The sequence below is a fragment of the Poeciliopsis prolifica genome, unplaced genomic scaffold (assembly GCF_027474105.1).
Source record: "Poeciliopsis prolifica strain line A6 unplaced genomic scaffold, Auburn_PproV2 SCAFFOLD010, whole genome shotgun sequence".
Classification (NCBI taxonomy): Eukaryota; Metazoa; Chordata; class Actinopteri; order Cyprinodontiformes; family Poeciliidae; genus Poeciliopsis; species Poeciliopsis prolifica.
This window is the reverse complement of record NW_026562385.1, coordinates 9,185,287-9,210,795: the sequence shown is the minus strand read 5'-3', so window position 1 is coordinate 9,210,795 and position 25,509 is coordinate 9,185,287. Positions and strand designations below refer to the sequence as shown.

Genomic DNA, 25,509 nt, shown 5'->3' with positions numbered 1-25,509 from the left:
TCTCTGCTTCAGGTAAGCTACCCACAATCCTTTGCATCACTTCCACATGTCCAAATAAATACCACAAGACAATTCTTGTCCCTTTCCCCTCCAGCAACAAGCTGGAAACAAGCATCACTTATTAATAATGGCCCAGTTTTATTTATTGGACTAATACAGATATGTAAAAAAAATATCAGCTGATACTGATATAAGTGTTGATATACTGTGCATCCCTAACTAAAGAAAAGTCTAGAAACTAAAGAGTAAAGCTTAAAATGTCCATGACATTATTTAGTTTTTGCCTTAAAATAGTGAAACCCTGTTTAACAACAACTGCTCCCGGACACACCTGGTGTGACATCGCCTCGAGTCCTGAATATAAGAAACTGGAAGGAAACAAGAAGCAATACTGAGTTCTGTTCTTATATTAAAGCTCTTCAGGTACATCGATTGATGTTGATATGTTAGAGAAAGCAGAATCAGGTAAAATGTGTATGAACAGGACAGTCAAAGCAGGTCACATGACTGAGATCGATTCATCTCCATTTGGTTTCAACATAGGTCACAGTGCAACACCTGAATGCCTAAATAAAAAATAAAAAAATCAAACAGCTGCAAAGGAAACATGACTTTTCTACAATAAGGAAATGAATCTTCCATTATTCTCCAAAAGTGAAGTGAGGAATCATCTGAACCCGGTTCAGGTAGCGATGGGGATCTACACCATGCAGAGCAAGATTCTGACGCGAACCACACAGGAGTGGAAAGCAGAAGCCAGCGAAGACTTCGATTTCACTCTAGGACTCTAGGACTACTTTTGTGACCAGCCTGCAATAAATAAAGGAAGCAGCAGAGAGTTTAAAGCACCAACATCTAACTGGTTCCAGCTGAATGAAAGGCGTTACCTTTGATAGCTGTTTGCAGCAGGGGTCTCTGTGTGTCGGAGCCTGCGCTGGTTTGCTTGCTGGAGCTCCCGCTGTCTCTCTGCCGTGCCACAGCAACGGCGATCCCGACAGGAGGGTGTCGCACTTCGCCTTCCCCCTCTCTGCCGAAGGAGCGGGCGCTGTCCGGCCGCTCCTGTTCCCTCTTCAGTTGAGGGACCCTCAGCGCTCGTTCCTTGTCCCGATCCTTCTCCCTCTCGGGTACCGTCCCGATGTTCCCCAGACCGCCGAAAGGCCCCCTCCCGTCAATGATGTGCCTGGAAGATGTGGGCCCCTCGGCGGCAAAGTTCCCGCTGTATTTAATCAAACTCTGCATGGCCGAAACCTCCGCCGAGTCCGGGTGTTCTCCGCTGGCGGATGCCGCGGGCCGAAAAAGCCCCGACTGGTCCAGGTAGCGCCTCTGGCTGGCGTCCTCAGCCGCACGCCCATGTCCGTGCGTTTGTGGCGAGTGACTGTGGGCGGACTGCGAGCTGTTGGGTCGATGCGACGAGTGAGGGGAACTGGACTTCTGCGTCTGCGACGGCTGGCTGTAGGGAGACGAGAGATTATGTCCGTGCTGGGCCGCCAAAGCAGCCATGTGATTGGTGGCGTAGTTGGGCGACGGGGTCATGGCGTTCCACTTAGACTCCGACCCGATGCCGACTCTGAGCGAGTGTTTGGATAGGTCCCTGGTTTCTGGACTGAAGCGGGATCGCCCTGAGGAGAAAGATGCGTCCTGGCTTCGTTTACTGATTGAACCGTTGGAGCAAATGACAGAACCTTCCTCTCTTTGATTGTTTGTTTCGCTTGACTGGGAGAGCCGAGGATGCTCCATGAGGCTTTTCTCATGAAACCTGTAGCTCTCCCAGTCCCTGTCTCTTTCTCTGTCCCTGTCTCTGTCCCGGTCCCTGTCCCGGTCCCTGTCTCTGTGTTTGTCCCGGGCCTGAGAGGCGATCTGGATGGGCCCTACCCGCTCGTCATAAACCTCCACAGAAGGCACATACGTGGGCGCGCTGACTTTCTGATCTCTGGATGAGGGGAGGTGGGGAAGACCGGCGCCGGGGTGCTGTAACGGAGGGGGGAGGACGTAGGAGACGTGCAGGGTCCCGGCCGCCGTGGCCACGGACTCGTTCCTCCGCTGCCGCTCGGAAGGAGAGGTGGAGTTGTTGGAGTTGGAGTTCTGGCTGTGGTGGGGTCGAGAAGTGCCCTCCTCTTCCCGACCCCTTCGGTCTTTCTCCGAACCGAGGAACCGGCCCTCACTGAGAGGGAAAGAGGGCTGTGGAGGCGACAGTCTGGATCGGGTCTCCACCGCCAAAGGGTGGGAGGAGTGTAACTTTTGCTGGTGAGGATGGAAGGACCAACCGTCCCTCTCTCTGTCCGTCTCATGGTCCTTGTCTCGGTCCCGATCTCTGCTCGCCTTGCTATCGTCCTCGCCTCGCGTCTCCTGCGTCAGATCCACCACGCTGTGCAGACGCAGCTCTTCGCGCTGTCGCTCCCTCTCCTTGTCCCTCTCTGTCCGATACGTCCTGTCCCTAACCCCGTCCCGGGACGTCCTCTGGGGAGGCGTGGAGCTGGAAGGGGCGGCCGAGGACACAGATGTAGGGTGCAGAGGTGATTGGCTCAGTGAGGACGTCAGGAAGTATCCATCTGGACAAAGTTTTGTTAGCACAAGTTATTTCAGAGATTGAGCACTGCAGGAAAAACGCCAACAGAGGACGGCAAAAGTAATCACATCATGAAGACAAACAATTTTGGGTGTGATTGTCTCCATGATTGCGGTGGTTAGGGGTTACTGACCTTTGTGAGGATCATAGAGAGGATGTTGGGAGAGCGAGGACGTCTCCAGGCGACCCAGAGACAAGTAGGGACTGGAGTAAAGGCTGCTTGGGAGCGGAGGGTAGCCTGGCGGGAACAAAAAGAGAAACGCTGCATATTATACAAACATCACCAGTAACTGCTTCAAAATGTGATTATTTTGGCTTTTCTCAAGTACAAAAAAAAAAGAGTTAAGATGTAAAATCTTGTTTTTCTGAAATTTTGGCAATTTGTGACAAATTTTTTTTTGAAGATTTCTGCCTCACTTTCTCTAATGCTTGATAGAAGGAAATAATCAGGTGTGCATTTTAGGTAATTTCATCGTTTTGTCTCCCCAGATTCACATTTTAAGAGCCAAACGGAGTGAAGAATAATTTCATGACCGAGTAATAAACACAATGATGAAATTTGCAGGTTCACTTTCAAATTACTTAAGTGTTAAAGTGTGGGAGCTGTTAGAAACCAGAGAGGACTCTACCAAATGCTCTTATTTCTTCTCCCCTTAAAACTAATAATCTCAAACCTTAAATCTTAAACATAGGAAAGGATGGCTTCCTTCAGTTCGATGTCATTAGCCATATTTATCACTCTCATCCTGATATCCATTAGAAGTTGTGTAAAATTTCACAACATTCTGAAATGTCAAACGTTATGCTGATGATCTATTACTATTGGTTTCCAACCTCCAAGAGAAATCCAGCTCAGTAGAGAGTGATTTTTTTTAGAATTGTAGCATTATTATTATTGTTAAAATAATAATCATAAAAAGATTTCAATGAAAATATTTTTAGGAAAAAGCAAAACAGATCTATAATGGTGCAAAGCCCAGTCTCCGGGATTGTTATACAAAATAAAACACCTTATTTTGTATAATAAAGTGAGGAATTCGGACTGGAGAAAAATTAGGAATTTGGACATGACAGAGATATGAAATGAATTTTCCAAATAATCTGGTTTAATATTCTAAGACAGCTGGTGGTGTGGTCATCTGGTCCTGGGTCACTTCAGGGTGTTGAGCCAAAGTCTGCCCACTGGGCAGCTGCTGCTCTCAGAGACCAGATCTTAATTTAGATCCCCGCCTTGGAAACTTCCAAACCCTCCCCCATGGCATATATATAAATCAAAAACAATGACTAACAATACAAAGGGAAGGAACTAATAAAAGATCAAAGTTAATGTTAAAAATGGGTCAGCGAAATAACAGCGAGAATGCTTCGTTAACGTGACACAAACGTGAAAGAAAAATAAGACATAAGGGTGTGGCGTTCTCCGTTTATAAACTGTTAATACTCTCGCACAAAGCACTGGAAATAAAAACGAAACAAACCTGTCCTCCTACATGGAAAACTCAATGGAGAAGAGAGCTGGGATTGTTATGGGACAGAAGAAAGGGGCTGAAAAAGGCCCGGTGGTTTAAGAGCGATGGTATGCAGGAGGAGTTTCTCGTAAAGCTTCCCTTCACCTCAGATAACAGCTGCACACGAACTCCAGCAGCTAAGACTTGCAGCTCCGGCGTAGCATCCCTAGCTGGAAATGTCTGCAGCTTTTAAAAACATTAGCTGTTCTTACAGTCAGACATCAGGTATTAGGAATCTCTCTCAACCTGAGACGGATGTCTTTCATATCAAAGGAAGTGAGCTTTGTAGCCTGTGGGCAGAACCGAGTTCCTTCAGCTGCAGATACCAAAGCATCAATTAGAGATAAGCTTAGATCAAGTGTCCAAGTCCAGGCATTCATGTGATATCTCCTCCTCCTTTGTCAGAATATAAAGTCAAACAGCCTCTCGGTTGCAGCGTTCACCATCCTGTGGAAGAAGAGTTTTAAAACCAAACCTGGTTTGGAGAATCAAATCTGGAACAAACTTCAAGATACCGAGTTGGATTTGATCAGCAGTAAGTGGATCAACTTATTTGATGTATATTTGCTTGGTGATTTTGAAGATGGGATTTGGCAAAATGCGACATGTGATGCTCAATTCATAACTGGTTCTTGCATCATGACAAAAAGTTTTTGCACTGTAACATAAACAAACTTTGTTTTTGTTTTTTTAAAAATGTAGTTATGAAATATCCTGGCATGGTACCAATTCATTTATGCATCTCACACCTCGATCTGTGACTGTTTGTTTTTGTCGTAAAAGGTGTAGCAGGGCAGGACATTAAAAAACCCCATAAAAATACAAGCTTCCTTTATGGAGGTCAGAGTTATTACTGTTACTGCAGGAAGCTTAAGGTCGACTAGTGAGTTACAATCACCGATGTAATCTCTAGCCTGTTCATCTACCCTTGGCAAGTCCTTGGATTAGAGAAAATAGCTCAAGAAAAAAAAAAAAAAGTCTATAAAAAAAAAATCTAATCGCATAGGTTCCAATCTGAATCGCTGAATGGCTTTTTGTGCCTCTGAGGTGATGCAATCAGTTTTAAAGGAAATCTTAACTGGAATCCGTTTGTCCTTCTCGCTCTTCGCCAGCAGCATGCGGTGTCAGATGCCTTTCCTCCTATCTGACCTTCTACCCAGATGCGACGCGATAAGGAGTCACAAAAACACACAAGGGAACGGAGAGAGACGCAAGATTTAATCACTCGCCGAGCGGTCCTGGACAAAGGCACTTGGGAAGAAAGAGAGCATGGAGAAAGATGTCACGGAAAAGTGGGGCAGCAGCGCTGGAGAGAGGCGGACTGAGACGCGCCGAGCAGGACGAGGGAGAAAAGATAGATTACAGTAACAGAGGACGGGCAAAAGAAAGCGAAGGACTGGTGGAGGACAGGGGGAGAGAGACGCATTTAGGACGGAGCTGAGAGTGGAGCCGCCGGCCGTGACACAGAAATGGAACGGGACCCTGCTGGTGGGAGCAGAAGAAGAACGGGCCTTCTGGGGATTGAGCTCCAGCAAAAAAAAAAAAAAATGTCCTGAAACTGTGGCAACGCTCGTGTCTTTGAATTGTGGGCAGCGAGTGGACAGAAAAGCCGGAGTTTCGTCGGGTTATTTACCTTCGTGAGCGTGCGACGCCCAGAGCTGAGCCATCTGCAGACTGCTGGGATTGGCCGACCTGTACGCGGGGTCAGAGGTCAACGAGGAGGGACCTGAGTAACCTGACAGGAAGGGACTGGAGGCTGTCCGGAAGGCCTCACCTGCGAGAAAGCACAGAGACTCTCAGTCACCCAGAAAAACCATCAGAACCCAAGTTAAAAAAAAAAACAACAAAAAAACACATGAATGGATTTTAACTCTTGTGCTTTTATGTCCGGGTTTATGGAGCTCAATCAATACGCGCCGATGTTTCTATGCTGTAATCACATTATTACTAAACCACCATTCGCTCCATCTCAACAACACAGACCACAGACAGGCTGGCCGAGGAAGACGGGGACGGTTCGCATGGCTGCAGGCTGAAAACCACGACATCCACCTGGCTGCGTCATGCCAGTTGGATGCTTTTCTTCCTCATGGAAAGATGGATGGAAATCACTCAGCGATTGGGCTGATCAATAAATCGGCAATAATGTACATAGCTATAGATACATGATCAATATCATACGGAGGCGTATTAGGACTACTGTAGAAAGGAGAAGAACATTTCCGGCAAAAAAGTTTTGAGACGTCTAAAATTTTTGAGAATTTCAAAGTCAAGATTTTTTTATTTTTTCAAATTCAGAAATGTCCTTGCTTTCCAGATGGAAATCGTCTCAGATTTTATTGCAGGAGGTTCATTCCTCCTCTTCTTTTTCTGTCTACAATGGCCAGAATAAGCCGCCGTATTATCAACAGATACCTTGTTCGATAGTGTTCAATAAATTCACTGAACTCCGATCCAGAACCGCACAGCATTCTGGGACATGTGAGCAGAGGAAAGGCAACACCGCCCGGTCCTAATCAGAGACGGTTGGAGCTGCAGCGGCCATTAAAGGCTCTAGAAATCACGTGCGGTCTGATCAAAGTACGCCACGTCATCAAATCCCATATCTGAACATGATAGGGCTATCGATTGTTTTTATTTGACTCTGCCCTTTCTGTGTTTGCAATCTCACCTAGAACACACAACCTCTGAAGCATTACTGCCTGCTTTGGTCCTCTGAGGAGTTTCATGGTTTAGCCAACCCCCACCATCACCACCAGCATGACCATCATCCTCCTCGTCCTCGCCCATTACTGCACTGCCATTACTCTGATAAACCTAACCATGTGTGTAGGGGGTGGCGGGGAAAGGGACCGAATGTGTGTGTGTGTGTGTGTGTGTGTGTGTGTGTGTGTGTGTGTGTGTGTGTGTGTGTGTGTGTGTGTGTGTGTGTGTGTGTGTGTGTGTGTGTGTGTCTGTATGACTCCGGTGGGAATCTCAGAGACATGCCGAGTTCCCCCTGCATCTAAATCAGTACATTAAAGGTGCAGTCTGTCAGCGCCTGTGCACTCTCTCTCTCTCTCACACACACACACTTTGTATTTCAAATCAATACCAAATGCAGCTTTCCAATTAATCACAGAGCTGTATACACACACACACACACGCACACACACACATATATACAGCAGTAATGCACTCAGCCTTTATTCTCTGCTCTGAACACACTGCGTAGGTGGAACCTTCCACACCTGGCTTATTACATAGAGATTTATTAAGGTCTCACCGTGTTTGCATGAATGTGTGTGTGTGTGTGTGTGTGTGTGTGTGTGTGTGTGTGTGTGTGTGTGTATGTGTGTGTGTGCGTGGGTTTGTGCTCCATGTGTTTAAGGGCAACATTGTGTTTTGTGGTTGCAGTGGCTTGGTGAATGATCCCACATGTGCAAACAGCGCTCTCTCACCATGTGTATGTGTGTGTGTGTGTGTGTGTGTGTGTGTGTGTGTGTGTGTGTGTGTGTGTGTGTGTGGATCGGTGGCCCTTCGAGTCCAGTTATGTGAACGTACAGGGGCGTATTTACAAGGATGCGGGCCCCTGGGCTGGAACGAGTTTTGGTGCCCTTATCCTCCAAAGAAAAATTATTTTACGAATGAAAACTACAGGATATAAAGGCCTGAAAATAAAATATATATACAGTATTTTTTCATACCAGACTTCCTTGCTTTCATTTCTAAAGAATTTACAGATGACAGAAAATATTGTCAAAAAGTGGCTATTTTTTCAAAAATCCCTTCTGTGGATTGTACAATGGTTTATTAGAGCCAGACTACAATTTACTTTTAATTGTTTAATTACAAGAATGAAGCAACAATATCAGCAGAATAAAATTTTACCAGAGGAACAACTCAAAGTTTTGAGGATTAAAGTTGTTTTTATGAGGAAAAAGTTATCAAGATCAGATGTGAGCACCTTATTCCTTGATTTTTGGAAACAGAGTTGGTCAGTTGATCGATTGTTTCAATGCCCTGCTACTAATTACTCATTTTAATTTTCATTGTACATTTTGAAGTTCTCATAGAATTACTTTCCCATTCTCCTAATACTACAACATTATAAATCTGACTGAATCCAACAACACAACAGATCCATTCAGAGTGACTCAAGCGGTTCATAAATTTGACAATCAGGTCACCGGCAGCAGCTGAGGTTGAATTTAACGGAACAGTCAGCGCCCGGCGATGTTATCAGCCCACTGTTCTCTCTGTGGAGCTAATTTTGTTTAAGGTAATTTCAATCTAAAGCCGGGGAAGCAGGTTCTGCCGGAAACATCAAGAGCCGCGACAAAGAGGTGATTACAAGACATTCGTGTTCTGAATGCCAGCGTGACTCGTTGCTCGCCATTCAGCCCGGCTCACAACATGCTGGCAACACAACGAGGAAGCTGAGTTTTTTAAATATGCCAAGAATTATTAAAGTCATAAATCAATGCTTTGTAGAGGAATCTTGTATGATTAGCCGCACTCCACTTAATTTGTTCCTTTTTTTTGGTAGAGGCATTGATTTTCTTTCCTTTCTTTCTTTTTAACAAGTTATTTGACATCCCCAAAGCTCAGTCAACACCTGAACTCTGACCCCAAATCCCAGAAAAGCAAACCTGATAAACAGTGCAGAGAGAACCAAAGGTTTTCTGACCATTCAGCCAGACAGACAATTAAAGAGGAGAGGCAAAAACAAACGAGGTGGATTATCAGTGCCTGCGAACAAATGAAGGTGTTGTTGCTGTAAAATATTGACTCTGGTGCCTGAAAATTGTGCTGTTAGCATGGCAGTCATGGCAGTCATCAGACTGTCATGAGGCTGTCATAAGGCAACTTCAGATTCATTGCAGGGCTGACAACAGCGTCAACATCTGACAAATATGATAACATTTCATATTTGCTTTGGCAGAAATCAAGGATTTTTGAGTTTCATCCAAACACTCCAACCAGAAATTATGTTGATTTATTTCTATTATTTTGATAGAACAACACAAATGTGTGCATAATTCAGGGTTCACACGCCTTGTATTTTAAACATTCAATTCCTAATAGATTTTCTAGGTACTAGTATCTAGTTGTGTTTAATCATCTGTAAGTTTCTGTAAAATAAAGTACCAGGATGATGCTAAGATCTGAACAAGCAGGCAGGGGGCACCAGGTCATTTTTCTGCGAGTTGCATCTGCTCTTCTGACGAAACTGACACTAAAATTAGTCAGGCCTGGATTATATCTTTAGAGGGAGTTTTATCTACCTTTATTCTGTTTGTAGATGGTCCAACATGAAGAGGAGCTTTTACTGTACCGACTAAATCAGACCCGGTTTCCAACTCTGAACTACGAAAAGAGGCGAAACGAACCTTTTAGGTTTTATAAAGAGTGTTAATCTGCGAGTTTTTTCTCACAGTAACTCAAACCAAACAGATCTATAATTTAAAAAAAAGTTAAAAAATCAGGATCCGATTTGATTGATTTTAGGAATAATAGATATTAAATTAAATGGTGTTTAGGATACAGTTTTTTTTTTTTTTAGATCTTTTAGACAGAATTTCTGCACATAGGTCGATTTTTTATTTTTATTTTTTACATTTATCTCCTGGATAACCAATATCTTTCAGCGTTTCATCCAGTGTTGTATAAGCCTGGCGGGCCACCAGGCTTTACTAGAGCCCCCACCAGGTTTTTAACTCAAAAACACGACAGGCCTTTGGATGAGCGACTGCCTTAGCACCCAACAACCGGGCTTAAGTTTTCTGGGGGAAACCTTGTCTTTATTTTTCCATAAAAATAAAAAAATAAACTTGGTTCCTCGAATATGCTTCAGGAAAGAAAAAAATATTGCAAACTCATCATTTTCTTTTCACAAATACCTGGTTTATTTGGGTACTGAAGCCTAAAAGTTGCCCAATATTTCATTGAAGGGTGTCAAAAGAAAAAAAAAAAAAAAATATATATATATATATATATATATATATATATATATATATATATATATATATATATATAATTCTTATTTAATTCATCACATAAAATCCAAATCAAATACATCAAGGTCTGTGTTAGTAATATCAGAAACGCTCTCCTTCCACATGGGGCTGGCATCGAGTGAAATTGATGTTATTCTAATTATTCTCACTTTCTAATTGCTACCTGGTATGTTTAGGGAGTTGTACTCATAAACATCCCTCCGAGGAAGCTGAACAGAATTAATTTACAACCTCCACATGTTAAAAGTTGCATTAATGTCGGCAGCTTTCTCTTCAACAAAACACGTTGGAGGAGCAGATGCCTCACCAGAGCGTGGATCAATCTCAGCTACCTGGAGGCTGTTTTCTCCTCCGATATGAGCGCCGCACGCAGGCACATACACAACTTCCTACAGGGAAACATTTTCAAAAATCTCCATTTTTCCCTTACTGAACAGTGTGAGGGAGGGAAAAGGAGGGAAGGGGCGGAACGAGGCAAACATTTACCCTGCTTGTTCCAGGAACAACATCCAAATGTAAGCTGAGAGGGAAATGTTTTGGAATGACTCTTTCATTTCTCTTCTCTCTCCCTTTTCCTTCCTTCCCCTCCCACTGCCTCGCCACACACACTCACAGTGCATTTGGCTCTCGGTTCAAACGACAGCTAGTTTACCACACCGGGACAAGCGAGTTGCCAAGGGATGCGCTCTCTGACTCCAGAGTCCATTTTCAGATCCTCGTTGAAAGCAAATAAGGAAGAAATAAAGAAAGAACATGTCAGCATCAGAGGAAAGGATGGAAGACAAATCTGATTGAGACGGATACGAAGCCCTAGCGAGCACGCCCACATGGAGGAAAGAATGTAAAGATCCGGAAAAAAAAGCCCCAAAGCAGAGATCCTCGATCACCAAATCAATACGAGATGTACCGAAACGCGATCCAAAAAAGAAACGACAACGCTGGGAAACGTCCAGAAGCAAACAAAATGTGAGAGAAAAAGCTCTGGGATGAAAGTCTACCACACACACACACACACACACACACACACACACACACACACACACACACACACACCACAAACACCTACACACACTCTGTGAACCCATCTGTTATCCATCAGTGGTATTTGGAGCGGGGTTAGCTGAGAGGGGATCTCTATTGATCTCTGGGTTTTATTCCCGGCAAACAACCGTAAAAAGTCTGCTGTTCTATCCATCTCTGGTGCAACTAACCAGGAAACCGATAGCCGTTCATCACGACCGCCAGGGACACACTGGGTAAACTGGTAGGATTTCCCCCCCCCTATTTGTGTTTTGAGTTTCGGCCAAAAATCTGTTTTCGTTCCTGTGGTTAGAAGTTCAGGATGAAGGCTAATTATTTTAGATATTTCCTCTTAAAACAAAACGGCAAGATGGAGCTTTCCTTCATTTGGTCGTGCTGCAACCGCAAACGTCATTGGATTGAGTGGGAGTTTTTAATGCAGTAGGCCTACAAATAACAAAGCCAGTGTATATAGTTTCAAACTGGAGGAAAACTGTTTTAGAAATACAAGATTGGGAAAAATGTAGCGTTAGCACTCCTGATTCAGAAACCTTGCAGAAGCTTTTTTTTTTTTTTTTGGATGTTACATCTGGAAGTTTTATGACTCACGTCTCGACCGGCCTTGCACACCCAGAGACTCTTTATTCTCTCGGAAATCTCTCGGGGCTCAGACTGACGGGAGAGGTTTGGTCCGAGCCAGTTTGAGAGTCTCCCCACGGTTTGGTTTCTGCAGACTCACCCGTCTGGGGACTTTTCAGAGGAACGCGACTCCAAATTAGTCACGAAAAACCGGCATAGTTGCAGATTTTTTTTGTAGCGAGTAAGTCAAACATTTGAAAGCTTGGGAAGCTGGAATATAGGAACAATGCTACTTTACACTTTGGCGTTTGCAAAGTAGCCAATCCAGGAGAGCCATTCATCTTTCTTGGCGTTGATTGGTTGCAAAAGAGGAGCAAAGGACGACTGTACTTTCCATTGCGCGTATTAATGCATATTAATTCAGTAATTAATTTAGAGGAAGTTTCACATATTCAGGGATTTCAGCTATTTGTAGTTTTTGTGGTCCAAACCTCCATGAATACCAGTCGTTTATTTTAAAACACTCCGACTCTGTATATGAGGAGTAGAGACGCACGATCCATTATCAATATCTGTATCGATATCGAACAAATTCTATCTTAGGTATCGATGACGATGTGCCCGATCCATAAGGGCAGATCTAGTCAATCCAATTCTGTGCTTTGTGCTCTGAGACATAATTTATTATTCATTTCACACTATATTTAGAATTCCTAATTGCACTAATTTCTAAACTATTTGATAGAAAGTTTGTTGCAGTTTATTTGTACATTTGACCAAGACAGTCAGCCTGTTGTTTTGTTATTATTTATTTCACATTAGCCGTTTCACTCCTAACTGCACTGAACAAATTAAAGTTATTGTTTTTACATGCTTGACTAAACTATTAGTGTATTTAAGTGAGCTGAACTGGTGCAGATTTATCAAATTAATGTGCAATTCAGTACATTCATGTCTGTTTATAAAAAAAAAAAGAAACATTGCCAGTCTTTTCTATAACAGCTTTGTAACAGCAGATGCTAAACTTCGGGTATCGGAAGTGAAAAAAGTGGATCGGTGCATCCCTGGTTTTATTTTTAAGCAGCATTGTCCAAATCTAGAAGGATATTTCATTTCAATATATTCCGACTCGATATGCAAGGAATGATTCAGCTGCACTGTTAGTGGTGGAGGTAACACTTCAGACCAAAACCTGGAGCCAAAACCAATGAGTCACCGTTTAACACCACTGACCTACAACAAAGGTCAACCGGATCATCCAGTCAGGCTCACTGCAACAACATTTCGATGCTCGTCTAGATGAAACCAAAACGACTCTGAAGCCTGGACACCTGAGCTGCAGGCTACATCCCTCAGCCAAACACCCACACTGGAAACGGTTTCCTCTCTTCTTGTTTTCCGTCTCCTCTCCTCGTGGGGACGCAGCTGGCGACGTTCAAATAATTCAATCAGTAACTCGGATGCATTTAAATGCAGCCGGAACTCGCATCAAGCTTGAAACCGCAACGCTGTTGTGTCGTGGAAATGACAAAAAGGGAAGAAAAGAAAAGGAGTCACTGGAGAAGCAATTAGTCGCAATTTAAATCAAGAGTGTAGTAGCATGTGTTCTTGATATTGGGCAGAGAAGAAGAGCGGGTAAGCTGGGATTCAACAAGTTATGAAATCTAATGCTTCTGAATGTTTCTGTTATAAAATATAAATATTACTCGGTTCAACTGTAACATCTGTGGCAACTCAGAGCACAACCCAGGAGGATTTATCCACAGCGAAAGGCCAAAGGCTTGTGGAAATGGAACAAATCCTTCTGGATGGAAGAGGTGAAAACGGGACATTTCACGAGATTTAAAGAGATGAAGTGAAAACAGGGAGTCAGAGCAGCATAAATACTAAAAGAATGGACTTTCTGCTACTGCTGCTACTCTCTGGAAAACACGCTTCATAACTCCCTCCACCCTTCCCCTCTGACTCACTTCAGAGCTTCATATGTTCAAAACATAAACCTTATTGTGCTAACACACAAGGCATTCATTTGCATTTTCCAAGTGTCCATGTTGTTGTTATGTGATAAAAATAGCATTTCCAGGAATTATGCCACACCACACATTGCCTACCAAATACTAACTGTTATGTGTTGCAACATATACTTAAAAAAAAAAAACGCAGATTACAAAAGGAGTGCTGTATGTGTGAAAGCATGAAGGAGAAGGTAGATACAAGTGGAAGGTTTACGAAAGTGTGTAGCAGCACAGGAGGAAAGAGGAAGATATTTTTGGCCATAAAAAAGCAATAGCTCGTCTGCGAAGATTGTTCTTTTAATTCAGGGCTACAGCTAATTATTTTGTTGAACATATTCACAGACCAAGAAGGCTTTTTAAATTAAATCTAAAATCTGTATATATATATTTTTTTTTGCACAGTTTTGACATAATTACGTCTCTGAGTTCGTTGGTCTTTCAGCAAAACCGCCATTTTTTGAGCCTGTATACGCCAGATAACTTTTAATCGATTACTAAGTTAGTTGACAATTATTTCACTAATCAATTAATCGCGATAAATTGTTTCAGCCCCATTTTATTTTAGCAATAAAACATGTTTACATTTCACAGGACCACAGGCACAGATACTCTGCAGCGCTTCAAGCTCTGCTCTGGAAATAATCAATTACAGGAAGGCGATGAATGGGAAATGGAGGAAAAAGCATGGGTGTTACTAATAACATTATCACTGGCTCAGCGAGGCACGAGTGTGTGACAGCGATGCAGCGCAACCGGGGAAATGGGACTGAACCGCCCAAAATCCAGCCGGACAGAACGCCGACGTACGGTTCCCCGCCGATGTTCTCGGGACGGGCTGATGCTTCGAGGCAAAAAGCGACGTGTCAGTAAACTTCAAAGAATTTGTAAAAACCAGGCATCTGCCTTTCCTGAGTCAAAATACGACAATTTCACACAGACGTGTACGATAAAATATCATTTTAGATTTTTTGAAGATGTCCTTTCTGTAACAGTAACATCTTGATAGTTTCATTCAAAATATCTACAGTTCATTCAGGCTGCCACAAAGTGAGAGAGAGCAAGTCGTGCAGCAGGTAAGAAGAAGGATTTTTTGTTTGGTTTTGTTTCGATCTGAGCTTTTGGTCCCGGTCAGTAACAGACATGATGGTTTGGAAAAATGTTGGAAATCTCCACCTCCATCGCTAACGAATATACACCAAGGATGATGCTAATAACTTCAAGACGGTTTAAAATGTCAGCTGTTTTACATACGACAATGTAAATAATGAACGCTCATGACACGAAGATACTTTGAATACATACTTAACATCTTTTAACATCATCATTTGGACAGACTATTATTGGTTTATTATGATCTGGAAAAAGTTTTACTGCGACAAATACTGCAATTTATTGTCGCAGCAACAAAACTATTATGGTTGAAAATGTTACTTTCGCTGTTTGAACTACTTTCCCTACTTTTATTCTATGAGAGAAAAATAAAAAATAAAAATGAAAAACCTACGTATTATTAAGCACAATTATAAGCTTAGACAAATTATAGCAATACTTAACCTAATGGGTGTGTGGAAGAAACTGTATTTTTAGAGCAGCTTTTGTGTTTATAGGACTTTATGATATGCAGTGATATTTTCACAGAAGTGCATTTTGTGCTTCAACAAATATTGTGATTTTTAGGTCAGTTCCGGTGCTGTGGTCTCTAAAGAGAAACTGAAATTATGTAAAATCAGAACGAGCTGGTTTGCAAAAACAGAGATCAGATCTCTTTAAGATCAAGTTGACACAACTTTTTAAAACCCGACTTCAACCTATGGCCGGGTATTTATTGCATTGTTTACCGTTTATTGCGATAAATATAAGAATTCTGATTTATCGTCACGATAATTTCAACTAACGATGTTTAAGGAAAAAATAAAAACAGTCTGTGTTGCCAAGATTGTACAGTTTTACCTCTTTGTTTTTGCTACTTCTTCAAAATCTAAATAAATTTTAAAATGTGATTAAATGCAGTTCAAGTGTAATGGTGTCTTAAAGAAGACCATTACAAATGGGAATGTTTTTCAAGAGCAGTATCTGTTAGTGGGGCTGTATTTGTTGTGTCATGCAGTCACCGTCAAACCTAAACAAAAAGTAATAAACGGTTCTAATCGTCACTTTTATCGTTATCATAATGATACCACAAAAGTATCACAAGACAACTTTGAGTACCTTAATATCAGTAACTGATTTGTTCCTAGCGTCAGCAAAAAAAACAACAACACGCACAATAACAAAACCTCAAAGTAAACATGACACTTAAACTAAAGCATCGGTATGAATTTGATCTGTTTTGTCGTGTTGCCAAACTTTCCTCCGTCTCCTAAAGCTCCGGTCCATTTCATCGGCTCGGCTGTGGAACGTGCGTTCAGCAGCGACTGGGTGTTTCTTTAAAGTCACCACGCATTTACCCGAGCTTTATTTGGCTTATGAAGTGGAGTCATGTAGCCAAACAGACAGACAGCGCTGTGTGTGACCTTTGTGTGTTTGAGGCTGTTGTTTGCTTTAAAAGGGAGGGGTCTGGCCCAGTGAATGACTTAGCTAATGCTTTGGGTATTTCAACATGCCATGGCTTGCTTGTTTTCTCTCTCACACACACACCATCCAATCACTCTTATGTTTGACAGGTGTGTGTTTGACAGTGTGTGTGTGTGTGTGAGACAGAGAAAAGAGTGTAGTTTGTCCGTGTGTGACAGGTTTATTGTAGCGGGGCAGCACTGCCTTGTGCTTTCTCTTAAGGAGGCTGGTTTTTCTCCTGAAGGATTCAATTAATCTGAGCGAAGCTGTGTCCGAGCCACATCCTCCGACACACACACACACTCAAGAGGTCTGTGCTTTGAATACATATAAGCAAACACGGTCATCACATTAATTCAAACAGAAACACTAAGCGAGCACTGGGGAAGACAAACTGGTACAGAAATCAGTCGTCTGCCCCGTGAACTCCATGAATTACAACAGGCATGTGCCCTTTCTCTCCCTCTTTCTGTGTGTGTGTGAGTGAGTGAGTGTGAGTGTGTGTGGTGGGGGGAGTCGTAGGGAAATAGATTGAGAGACCAGCAGAAGGGTTACCACATTTACCTAACTGTATGAATGCTTTGCGGCCAAGATAAATCTCCTGCTTTCTTTCTAGAGTCCCAGGGGAAACCCCCCCCCCGGCCGTAACCGCACTAAGCAGAATCACATGTCCCTACACACACAGACGCACACACACACACACACACGCACACGCACACACACTTTACACTCACGGACACACAAGCAGCAAGCTCAGCTCGTAACCTTCGAAGAAGATGAAAACACAGACTTCCACCTTAGACACTGTGCCCATTTAATTCCCCTTCCACATTAATCTCCAGCTGCTTTCATTCCCCTGTGAAAGCAGCACCGCAGCCACATGCGTCTTAGACCCACTCTCTGTCTCTCTCTCTGAAAACACACCCACTGAAAGGGACTCTGCAGAGACCAAACTGAACATCTGGAGGTGAGCCACATGATTTCTGCCCAACAATCACTAACGGTGTTTTCTGTGTCCAACGACACAAACCCTTTGAAGCCCTGTTCCCCGCCTCGCCTGTGGAGGCGCTCCACTAGGAACCACAGCAGGAAGCAACGTAAAAAACATCTGAAGAAGACATGAGCACAACATCCTTCTTCAGAAAGAGTAAACGGAAATGGAGTAGCGTCAGATTTTATTAGTAGTAGTAGGATTTCCATTTATACCGTTTCCCCCGCTGGTTTAGGTTGTATTTACCCAGAATGCCCTGCGATATAGTACACTTCCTGGTTTTGGTGTGGTCTCTAGTCCTCTTGGCATTTTATATGCACTTAAACTACAGCAGAGTTCATTTCAACCAAACCAAGACCTAGATTTTTAGTCGGACCCAAGTTCGCATCTTTAGGGCAGCGTAAGAGTTTTCTATTGCGCATTCACACCTCCCAAAAAAAAAACTTTCTTCGACAACTAGTTGAAACTAGATTTCAAGTAAAGTGGACTAAACAGAGCTGGTGTGAATGCACCCCAAGTTTCTCTTGAAGCTACAGACAAGAAATAGTGAAGTAGCACTGCTTCAGACTGAAGAGATCTGAAAAGAAATGTTCTCACACTCACATAACCGGTGAAAAAGTTTTAACCTAAATATTTAATCTGAACACCCAGGAGGATAAATTCCTGCTGCTGTGAAGCACTCTGCTGCGCTGCTTCACTGGTCAGAGAAATAAAACCATCTCCAGGCTCCTCTCCTCACATTTACATTTTGTCGTGTCTTAATGTCTCTAGAGGGACGATAACAAGAGGAACAGGACAGATGGCCTCAATCTGGAGACAGAAACGCTGGTAGAAGAAGGACCAATTAAAGTCATTTCATGTTCGTAAACACAAGCTTCTCTTGATCAAGTTCAGTACAAAAAACGGAATCGGCTGTGCAAAAACAGGAATTTGTTCAAAAGTCTTCATAAGTCCCCCTTCTTTGACTCAGAACAGTAACTGGGGTTTTAGCCCAAGCAAGGCTTGACTTGTTACATTTTTGACGTCTGAATGTGGTTCATTCAGGCTGAATAAGAGCGAGAGAGAGCAAGACTTCCAGCAGAAACCAGGAAGGCTGGATTTGTCACTGCAAGGTCTGATTCGTTTCAGCTCTCAACTTCATTCCCTCATAAAAATTTTAGATTTAAAAAAGGTTCGATTTGACAGGGGATACATTGAGGATACGACACACTTCATTCGATGGCCAGGTCCTGGTCGAACCATTTCGACAGAGCTCTGTGTGAACTGTTGTGCAATTGATCAGTGGTTAGTTGCCTAAATGATTTTGTCGGAGATATTTGTAAAACCTTGTTAAGTAATAACTTCCGTCACATGAAATGAAGTGATGCTTCTCTTCACACAAATAATTATTAAGACTGCTCAGAGCAGGAGGAATAAACTTTTTGCAGAGAAGTAGCACAAGCAAAAGCTGACATGAAGCTACATGTGATTGCAGGATTAAATATGGACGCTCCATTTTGTCAACACATACGGATCGATTAACAAGTGGTTGGGCACTCAGAGCAGACTGCTGCCGCGCTTCTTTCATCCATTTTTGCTATTGATCTCGGCGCTTTCCGCCTCCTCTTTTGCAGAACCGCGAGTCTGTCACAGAAATGAGCCAAGAGTTCGACGACCAGTCAGACGGAGGTTGCATGAGAAAGACTCAGATATGAATCCCATTCAGGACAACGTGTGGATCTGGCCAGGGTCTGACCTGTGCAAATGCACAAAAATGAGAAAAACCCATTTTAAAGAACTGATCCGGGTCACACGTGCGCAGAAAAGATGAACTCGGGTGTGAACGTAGCAAAATCTTAAAAGTAAAATCCATGAGTTTCTAATCCAGCAGATCAGATATTTTATTACTCCGTTTTGCCACCTCTGGTTTCCATAACGACAAAAGATTACAGTTTATTATTATTGATGTGGTTTGAGTGATGGTCTCATTTTCATCTCCTCCATCTGTTTGTGTTGCACAAAACCAAATCAGTCCGACCTAAAACAGAAACAAGCCACTCAAAATGAGTTTCTGGTTTTACACAGTAACCTGTTTGTGTTGATCACATTAGCAGTGAACAAAACTTTAACTGCAATGATGTTTTTGTCCCCTTATTTAAATAGTTTAAAGAAAAATAGGCCAGATCAATAACTAGATTGTGTTCTTATTGGTACAAGTTGATCTGTTGTTTTCTTACATGTTCAGAGTTTGTTTTTTCCCCCCAGTTTTCCTCCAAAATGATTTATGAATGACATCATGAGTAGGATTCGCTGAAAACTAACATTCAGCTGAGCCAAGCGTTTCAATGTGTAGCTGGGATCAATTATGTCATCAGAGAAAACGTAGAAAACATTCTCGCTTTTGGTTAAACGAGAAACTTCTCGGGAGCGGGATGAAATGGAAGATGTAAACACTCTCATCGCGATCTGGGCTCTAAATTTGGAAAAGAGAGAGAAAAAAAGAGTCACACTGACTTCTGTGAAAGGCGTGTAAACGAGAACAGCAAGAGAAATCCCTCGACTGCTCCCATTGCAGAGGATCTGAGGAACAGCAGCTCATTTTGCTTTTACTGGCTAATTATTATGTAATAAGCCTGCATAGTGTGATTGCAAACCAAAAAGAGATTTCTATCTCTTTTTTTAGTTATTATAATGTGTGGGGATTTGACAGAGAGCAGCGCTATAAAGCTAAATGACCCGTGTCGTACAGCGGTCTGCTTGTGGGGGGCGAGTGAGAAGGTCACCGTGTGGACAGAACAAAAATATATCCCAGTTAAAAACAAGTGCTTCCACTACCAATCCGGGCTGGATCAATTCCATCAATCAGACCCCCCCGGTCCGCCCCCGGTCCCCCCCGGTCCGCCCCCGCCCGTGCACCGCCCTGGGCTGCGCATCGAGCTCGTTCTGCAAAAGCACAGTCTGCACACACACCACAAGCAGTTTTCAGCTCGTTTCGGAGCCACAGGAGAGGAAAAAGGAGAACGTCGCGTCATCCGAACCGAAAGAGTTTTTAACTAGACACGCCGCTTTGTGTCGTTCAGGCACATGTTGGCTTCAAGGGCAGCAAAAAAGGGAAAAAAATCCCACTCATCTAAAGCTTGCAAGAAAACCCCCGCTCTGGTACTTCTCCCTGCAACAATGCGTCCATCAATCATCGCAACACCCCTCACTGAGAGCTGATTTCATCTCTGACACCTTTTCTTGTTTGCGTGTGTGTGTGTGTGTGTGTGTGTGTGTGTGTGTGTGTGTGCGTATAGAGCGTGTGGGCTTTGTCGGCATGTCAAATTAATGCTTCATCAGAGCCGTGCCATTCGAGCCCTGACTTTACCAGAACACCCCCCGACCCTCTTGACTCTCGCTCCAAAGTCGTCCATATCTGGAAGGAAACATCCGAGGTCGGGGTTCACGATGTCTGTCGTTGAATAGCGCAAACGACTTGTCATACATTCAAAACTCTTGAACTTTAAGACCACTAATAAATATATCAGGACTTGTGAGAAAAGCATGTGGTTTTGCACCCACTGACGTCACCATGTGATTCCAGGCTGGTTTTAGTTTGGGGTCGTTTCATTGCATTAGAAAAGAGAAACTGCTATAACGTTCTGCAGAAGCTACAGAACGTCAAGGGGACAGAAGGGGATGGGTTGGTGTTGGATTCTCAGGGTATAACCTTGAGTAAAAATACCACAATATGGAGGTCTAATTCTGCATCATTTATCGCGATAAATCTCAAATTCGTCGTCTTTCAGGATGAATTCTGTCGGTACCTGTCCAGACTCTTTGTTTTACTATTTTTCTCCACTGTTCGTTAAATGAGAATATCGATGAATATCAGCAAATTTGAAAATATGATTAAATGCAGTTACCGTGTGCAGCTTAGAGACACAAATCACACTTAATACCGTATTACAAATGGGAATGTTTCCAAAGCGTTTGTTTGTGGGGCGATGTTTGCCAAAAAAAAAAACCCTGCAACTAAACATAAAAATAGTTATCATTTTTTTCATTAGTACCACAAAACATCATGATGAACTTTAAGCCCAGGTTGCACACCGAAGTACTTGTTGCTATTTAAAAGTAGAAAAGCTATAATTTCTCCTACTGCTGCTAAAACAATTTGACTATTAACAAAACCAGGTTATCCACAAACATTGTACCCATCTTCATTCCTAGATAGATGAATGTGTTTGAAATATTTCCAAACAGCTAAATCTGTCTTTCAGCCAGTTGACCAGCAGTGCACAGCACAAAGCGCTATGCTAGCGGTTCCTCTGGGACCCCATTAAACGATATTTAAGCTGTGGAAACAAGAGAAGCAGGAATCAAACCGAAACTCTGGCTTTGTTTAAAGCCTGACTGGCCAATTCAGATTTGGGGGAAATGTTTGTTTTCTTAAAAGCTATGACACATTAAAGTAATAAAGAAAAAAAAAAGAAAAAGAAAAAAGCTAATTCCTCCCTGTTACTTCACAAAATCAAAGCTCATGTTGACGTCGATCAGCTGCCATGGCTTAAAAATCCTGGCAGGTGAAACTTTGGCCTGATCTCTGCAGTAAAAAAAAAAACCCAGCTGCAAGTAACTGAGTCAGGATTTTCATTTTCCATTGAATGTCCTTTCCATTTGCCCAACATGTATACAGTTACAGGACAGCCAGCTCACTTCCACTATGCAACACAATACTGTGTGCAAACATGCACTGCCTTTCCATGCCTTTTTTCTTTTTTAAAGCTTGTGAGACGAATACAGCGACGAAAATAAGAGGAAAATCACCAGCTATACATCAACTGTATTTGATGTACACACATACACCTGCATGATGGCAGTCCCTGGATCTCTGCTTCTCTATTTTTGCTCACATATCCCCCTGGGAGTTTAGAGCAGCAGAGAGAGAGAGAAAAGGAGAGAGAGATGTCCAACAGGGGAGGAAAAAATGATGCACAGAAACAAGAAACAGTAGCCATGTGACAAACGGTCCATCACCGGAGGCTTTTTACTCCAAATACGGAACCACCGTCGTTCTTCCCTCACACAAACACTCAAGCCATTTCAGTCCCCAGGGTAAACAGCGCTCTGTCATCCCTCTCTATAAGGTCACACAACTTCCACCATTCCCACTCTCCACGGATCACAGCGGGCGCAGGCTGCGCTTGCTCTCCCGGCACCAACAGCGGAATGATCCGCATGCAACCAGCGGCCCATCGGCACCTGAACCCGCACGGCGCTGCAACAACCCGAGCAAATAAATAAAAACACACACACACACACACACACACACACACACACACACACACACACACACACACACACAAAACACAAACACACACACACACACACACACACACACACACACACACACACACACACACACACACACACACACACACACACACACACCTATCTGTGCCCGAAAGAATGACGGACGCCTTTTGCTCGTGCTGAAAACTGCCAAGTAATTTCCCGCTGGCAGAGGCTGACGATCCTTCACATGTTTACATCTAAAACTTGCCTCGGTGCATCGAAATCCACATTTATGCTCTCGCCGCAAAAACTGTGCAGATTTTCTGCTTGTTGTTGCGCAGTCTGCAAGTCGATCTTCTCCGTGTGGAGAAAAAACCCCAAAACAAAACAAAAACTGAGCACTTACTGTGGTGTGAATGCAGGTTAATGGCCGATGGGAGAAATTTCCCGGAGTGGAGAGGCGGCGGGTGGCTCGCGCCCAGGTGGCCGGGCGAGGGAGGGATCCTCCCGGCCGCCGCGGCTGCTCCGAGTCGGTGAGGCTCCATGGCGAGCCCCGCCAACAGCGGCGGGGGGACGTGGACGGATCGAGGAGGACCGAAATCTCTGCCATCCATTATCCACAGAGAGGAAAGTTGTTGCGGAAAAACAAAAAGGCGTCCGTTCGGATAGGTCCCGGAAAATTAAAAAAAATAATAATAATAAAAGCCAATTCTGGCTATAATAGTGTCTTTAGTTTCCCAGGCGATTCGGACTCCTTCTCAGCCATACTGCTGACCTACATACATAAAATAAAAAAAAACAAAAACAAAAAAAAAACACGACAAGATAAACATCACTCGATGCAGAATCCCACAGCAGACCAAAAAAACCCCTGTGCTTTAGTTTCGGGATTTCTCTCTTTTCCAGCGACAAGGCGGCCCATACCCAGCAATGACGCAGTTTCGAAAAACACTCCAAAAACTACCTTCGCGACAAAAGCCGCGCTCGAGCGCGGACCGAGCGAGCTGCCCGCGGTTGTGGACGAGCCGCGGATTAAGACGGGAGTCAAACTTAACGTGTATAATTTAATGTTTCAATGCCTGAACATCACCTCCTCCTCCTCCTCCGGCTCCTCCAACCCCCGCCGCACGCCGAGCCATGCGAGCCGCCCCTGGAAGCGCTGCAGGAGCGGCCAGCTGCTCCGCGCTCGCCGCGACCAACGCCACCGGATCCCGCTACGGAAACGCAAAACGCTCCCCTCTCTTATTTTAGTTTTTTGAAACAAATGATCTAGTTCACATGCATCCGACTGTCCGGCCGCCTTCACGGCTGTCTTGCAGAGGGGCTGGGAGGTGGTGGTGGCGGTGGGGGGATGTAAACCAATAGTCTGTCCATAAATACTAAAGGGCGCATCAAATATAAATTTCAAACGGTTTAAAAATAAATAAGGTTGGGGGGGAAGAAAAAAAGCGCATGCATCATTAAACAGCAAGGGGGTTAGCGGTGTTTTGTTGCCCACGCATGTAAATTTAGTACCGGCGGTCCTGGGCGCTGGACGGAAACCGAACCGAACTGAACATCTGCCACCTGAAATGTGACCGAATCTTCACATTAGTAGCACTTTGTTGATTTATTTACAGTCTGGAGGCGCTGATGAGGCATGAGAATGAGTGGAATGTTTTTTTTTAATCATATAAATAAAACAGAATTATGATTGGACAATATTTCCGAAAATTTGCGTTAGTCTATAATAATAGTATTTTTTTAATGTCTTGATTCTATATATAAAAAAAAGTTAGTTCGCAAGAAGCTGCGACGTCAATCCAAACTGTGTGCTAGAATGGTGTCGTCGTTTTAATCACTAACGTGAGCAGGAGGAGGGGGGAGAAGAAGAAAAAAAGAAACTAACTGGAAGAGTTAGAATTAAAAATCTATGTCAAAACAAACCTAAATTCACCGTCCAGGGCTGCAGGGAAACGCGTTACACCAGCGACTCGTGATATCCAGGCGGGCGGGATCAGAAGCGAGCCTCGCTCGGAAGGAGAAAAAGAAAGAAAAAAGACAACAATAGCCCCTTTTTTTTGGTCCTTATGAAAACACACTAAACAAGTGTTGCCTTTAATGCCTCTGAAAATGAGTTACAGTGTTTCCAACTTGGGGGGTTTGAGCCCCTGCGGCACGACGGCGGCGGTGGCCGCGGCGGCGGCGGCGGGCGGGCGGAGGAACCTCGGCGTTTCAGCCACGTTTCAAACTTTTCTCGCTCCCATTAAAGACGCGGAGAAACTTTTTCTCGGAGGAAACGTCTTGAAAGCGACGGAGGAACGCAAACGTGTCGCGCGCAGAAAGAAACGCGAAAACCTCCGCGCCCTTTTGCTCGCCTCTTTTTCTCAACGAGCTCAATTCGGTGTTAAAACACCGACACCCGGTTTTGTTTTTTGGGTTTGTTTGTGTTGTTGGGTTTGTTTGGGTTATTTTTTTTTTCCGCTGGAAAAAGAAAAGCCGAAAAAATTATAATAATAAAAAAATAACAACACTCCCAGCGCTTACTTCTGCGGAGAGAAATGTCGCGGAAGAGAAGCTTAGTAAAATGCAAACCTTTCTCAAAATTCATCCAGGCTGCTGGAAAAACTGGAGTAGTCCATTACAGGCTGGTCCGAAGGTAAACTGGGGGGATCACTCGGGAGGAGAGAGAGAGAGAGAGAGAAAGCCCCTGACGCGTCGTCCTCCGCAATGAAACGCAGCATTGTTTGACAAGCCCCGCCCACCTCCTTCACCACCACGCAGACCGTGTACGTTTCAATAAGCCGCTCTCTGATTGGCCGAGCGGCCTGTCAACCAATGTCCCTGGTGCATTGACAGAAAAAAAAACACACAGAAAAAATGCACTCTGGCCGCTCGCCAGCACTACAAAACCAATTATGGAGCAAGGAGGCAGAGCAGTTTCAAGGTCCCCGCTCCCTTCAAGACTGAGCGATCAAAACAAGGAGAGGGTCTAGTTTTCCGAGGGGAGGGAGGTGTGTTTGGCTATGGAGGCCTTACAGTG

General features: G+C 43.7%; 1 protein-coding gene across 5 annotated transcripts in view; it reads right to left on the bottom strand.

The window, feature by feature from the left end:
- Nucleotides 1–25,110, bottom strand: part of tnrc18 (trinucleotide repeat containing 18) — a 58,705-nt gene extending 33,595 nt beyond the window's left edge. For 4 of the 5 annotated variants that reach the window (XM_055035104.1, XM_055035106.1, XM_055035107.1 and 1 more), the window contains exons 1-5: nt 25,062–25,110; nt 22,894–23,262; nt 5,708–5,848; nt 2,700–2,804; nt 888–2,549 (exon numbers count right to left, since the gene is read on the bottom strand). In XM_055035104.1, coding sequence (XP_054891079.1) covers nt 888–2,549; nt 2,700–2,804; nt 5,708–5,848; nt 22,894–23,101 — 2,116 coding nt within the window. In that variant the 5' untranslated portion in view covers nt 23,102–23,262; nt 25,062–25,110. Of the gene's footprint in view, nt 1–887; nt 2,550–2,699; nt 2,805–5,707; nt 5,849–22,893; nt 23,263–25,013; nt 25,033–25,061 lie in introns of those variants that run through there. The other variant, XM_055035105.1, reaches the window with a different exon arrangement.
- Nucleotides 25,111–25,509: the final 399 nt, after the last annotated feature.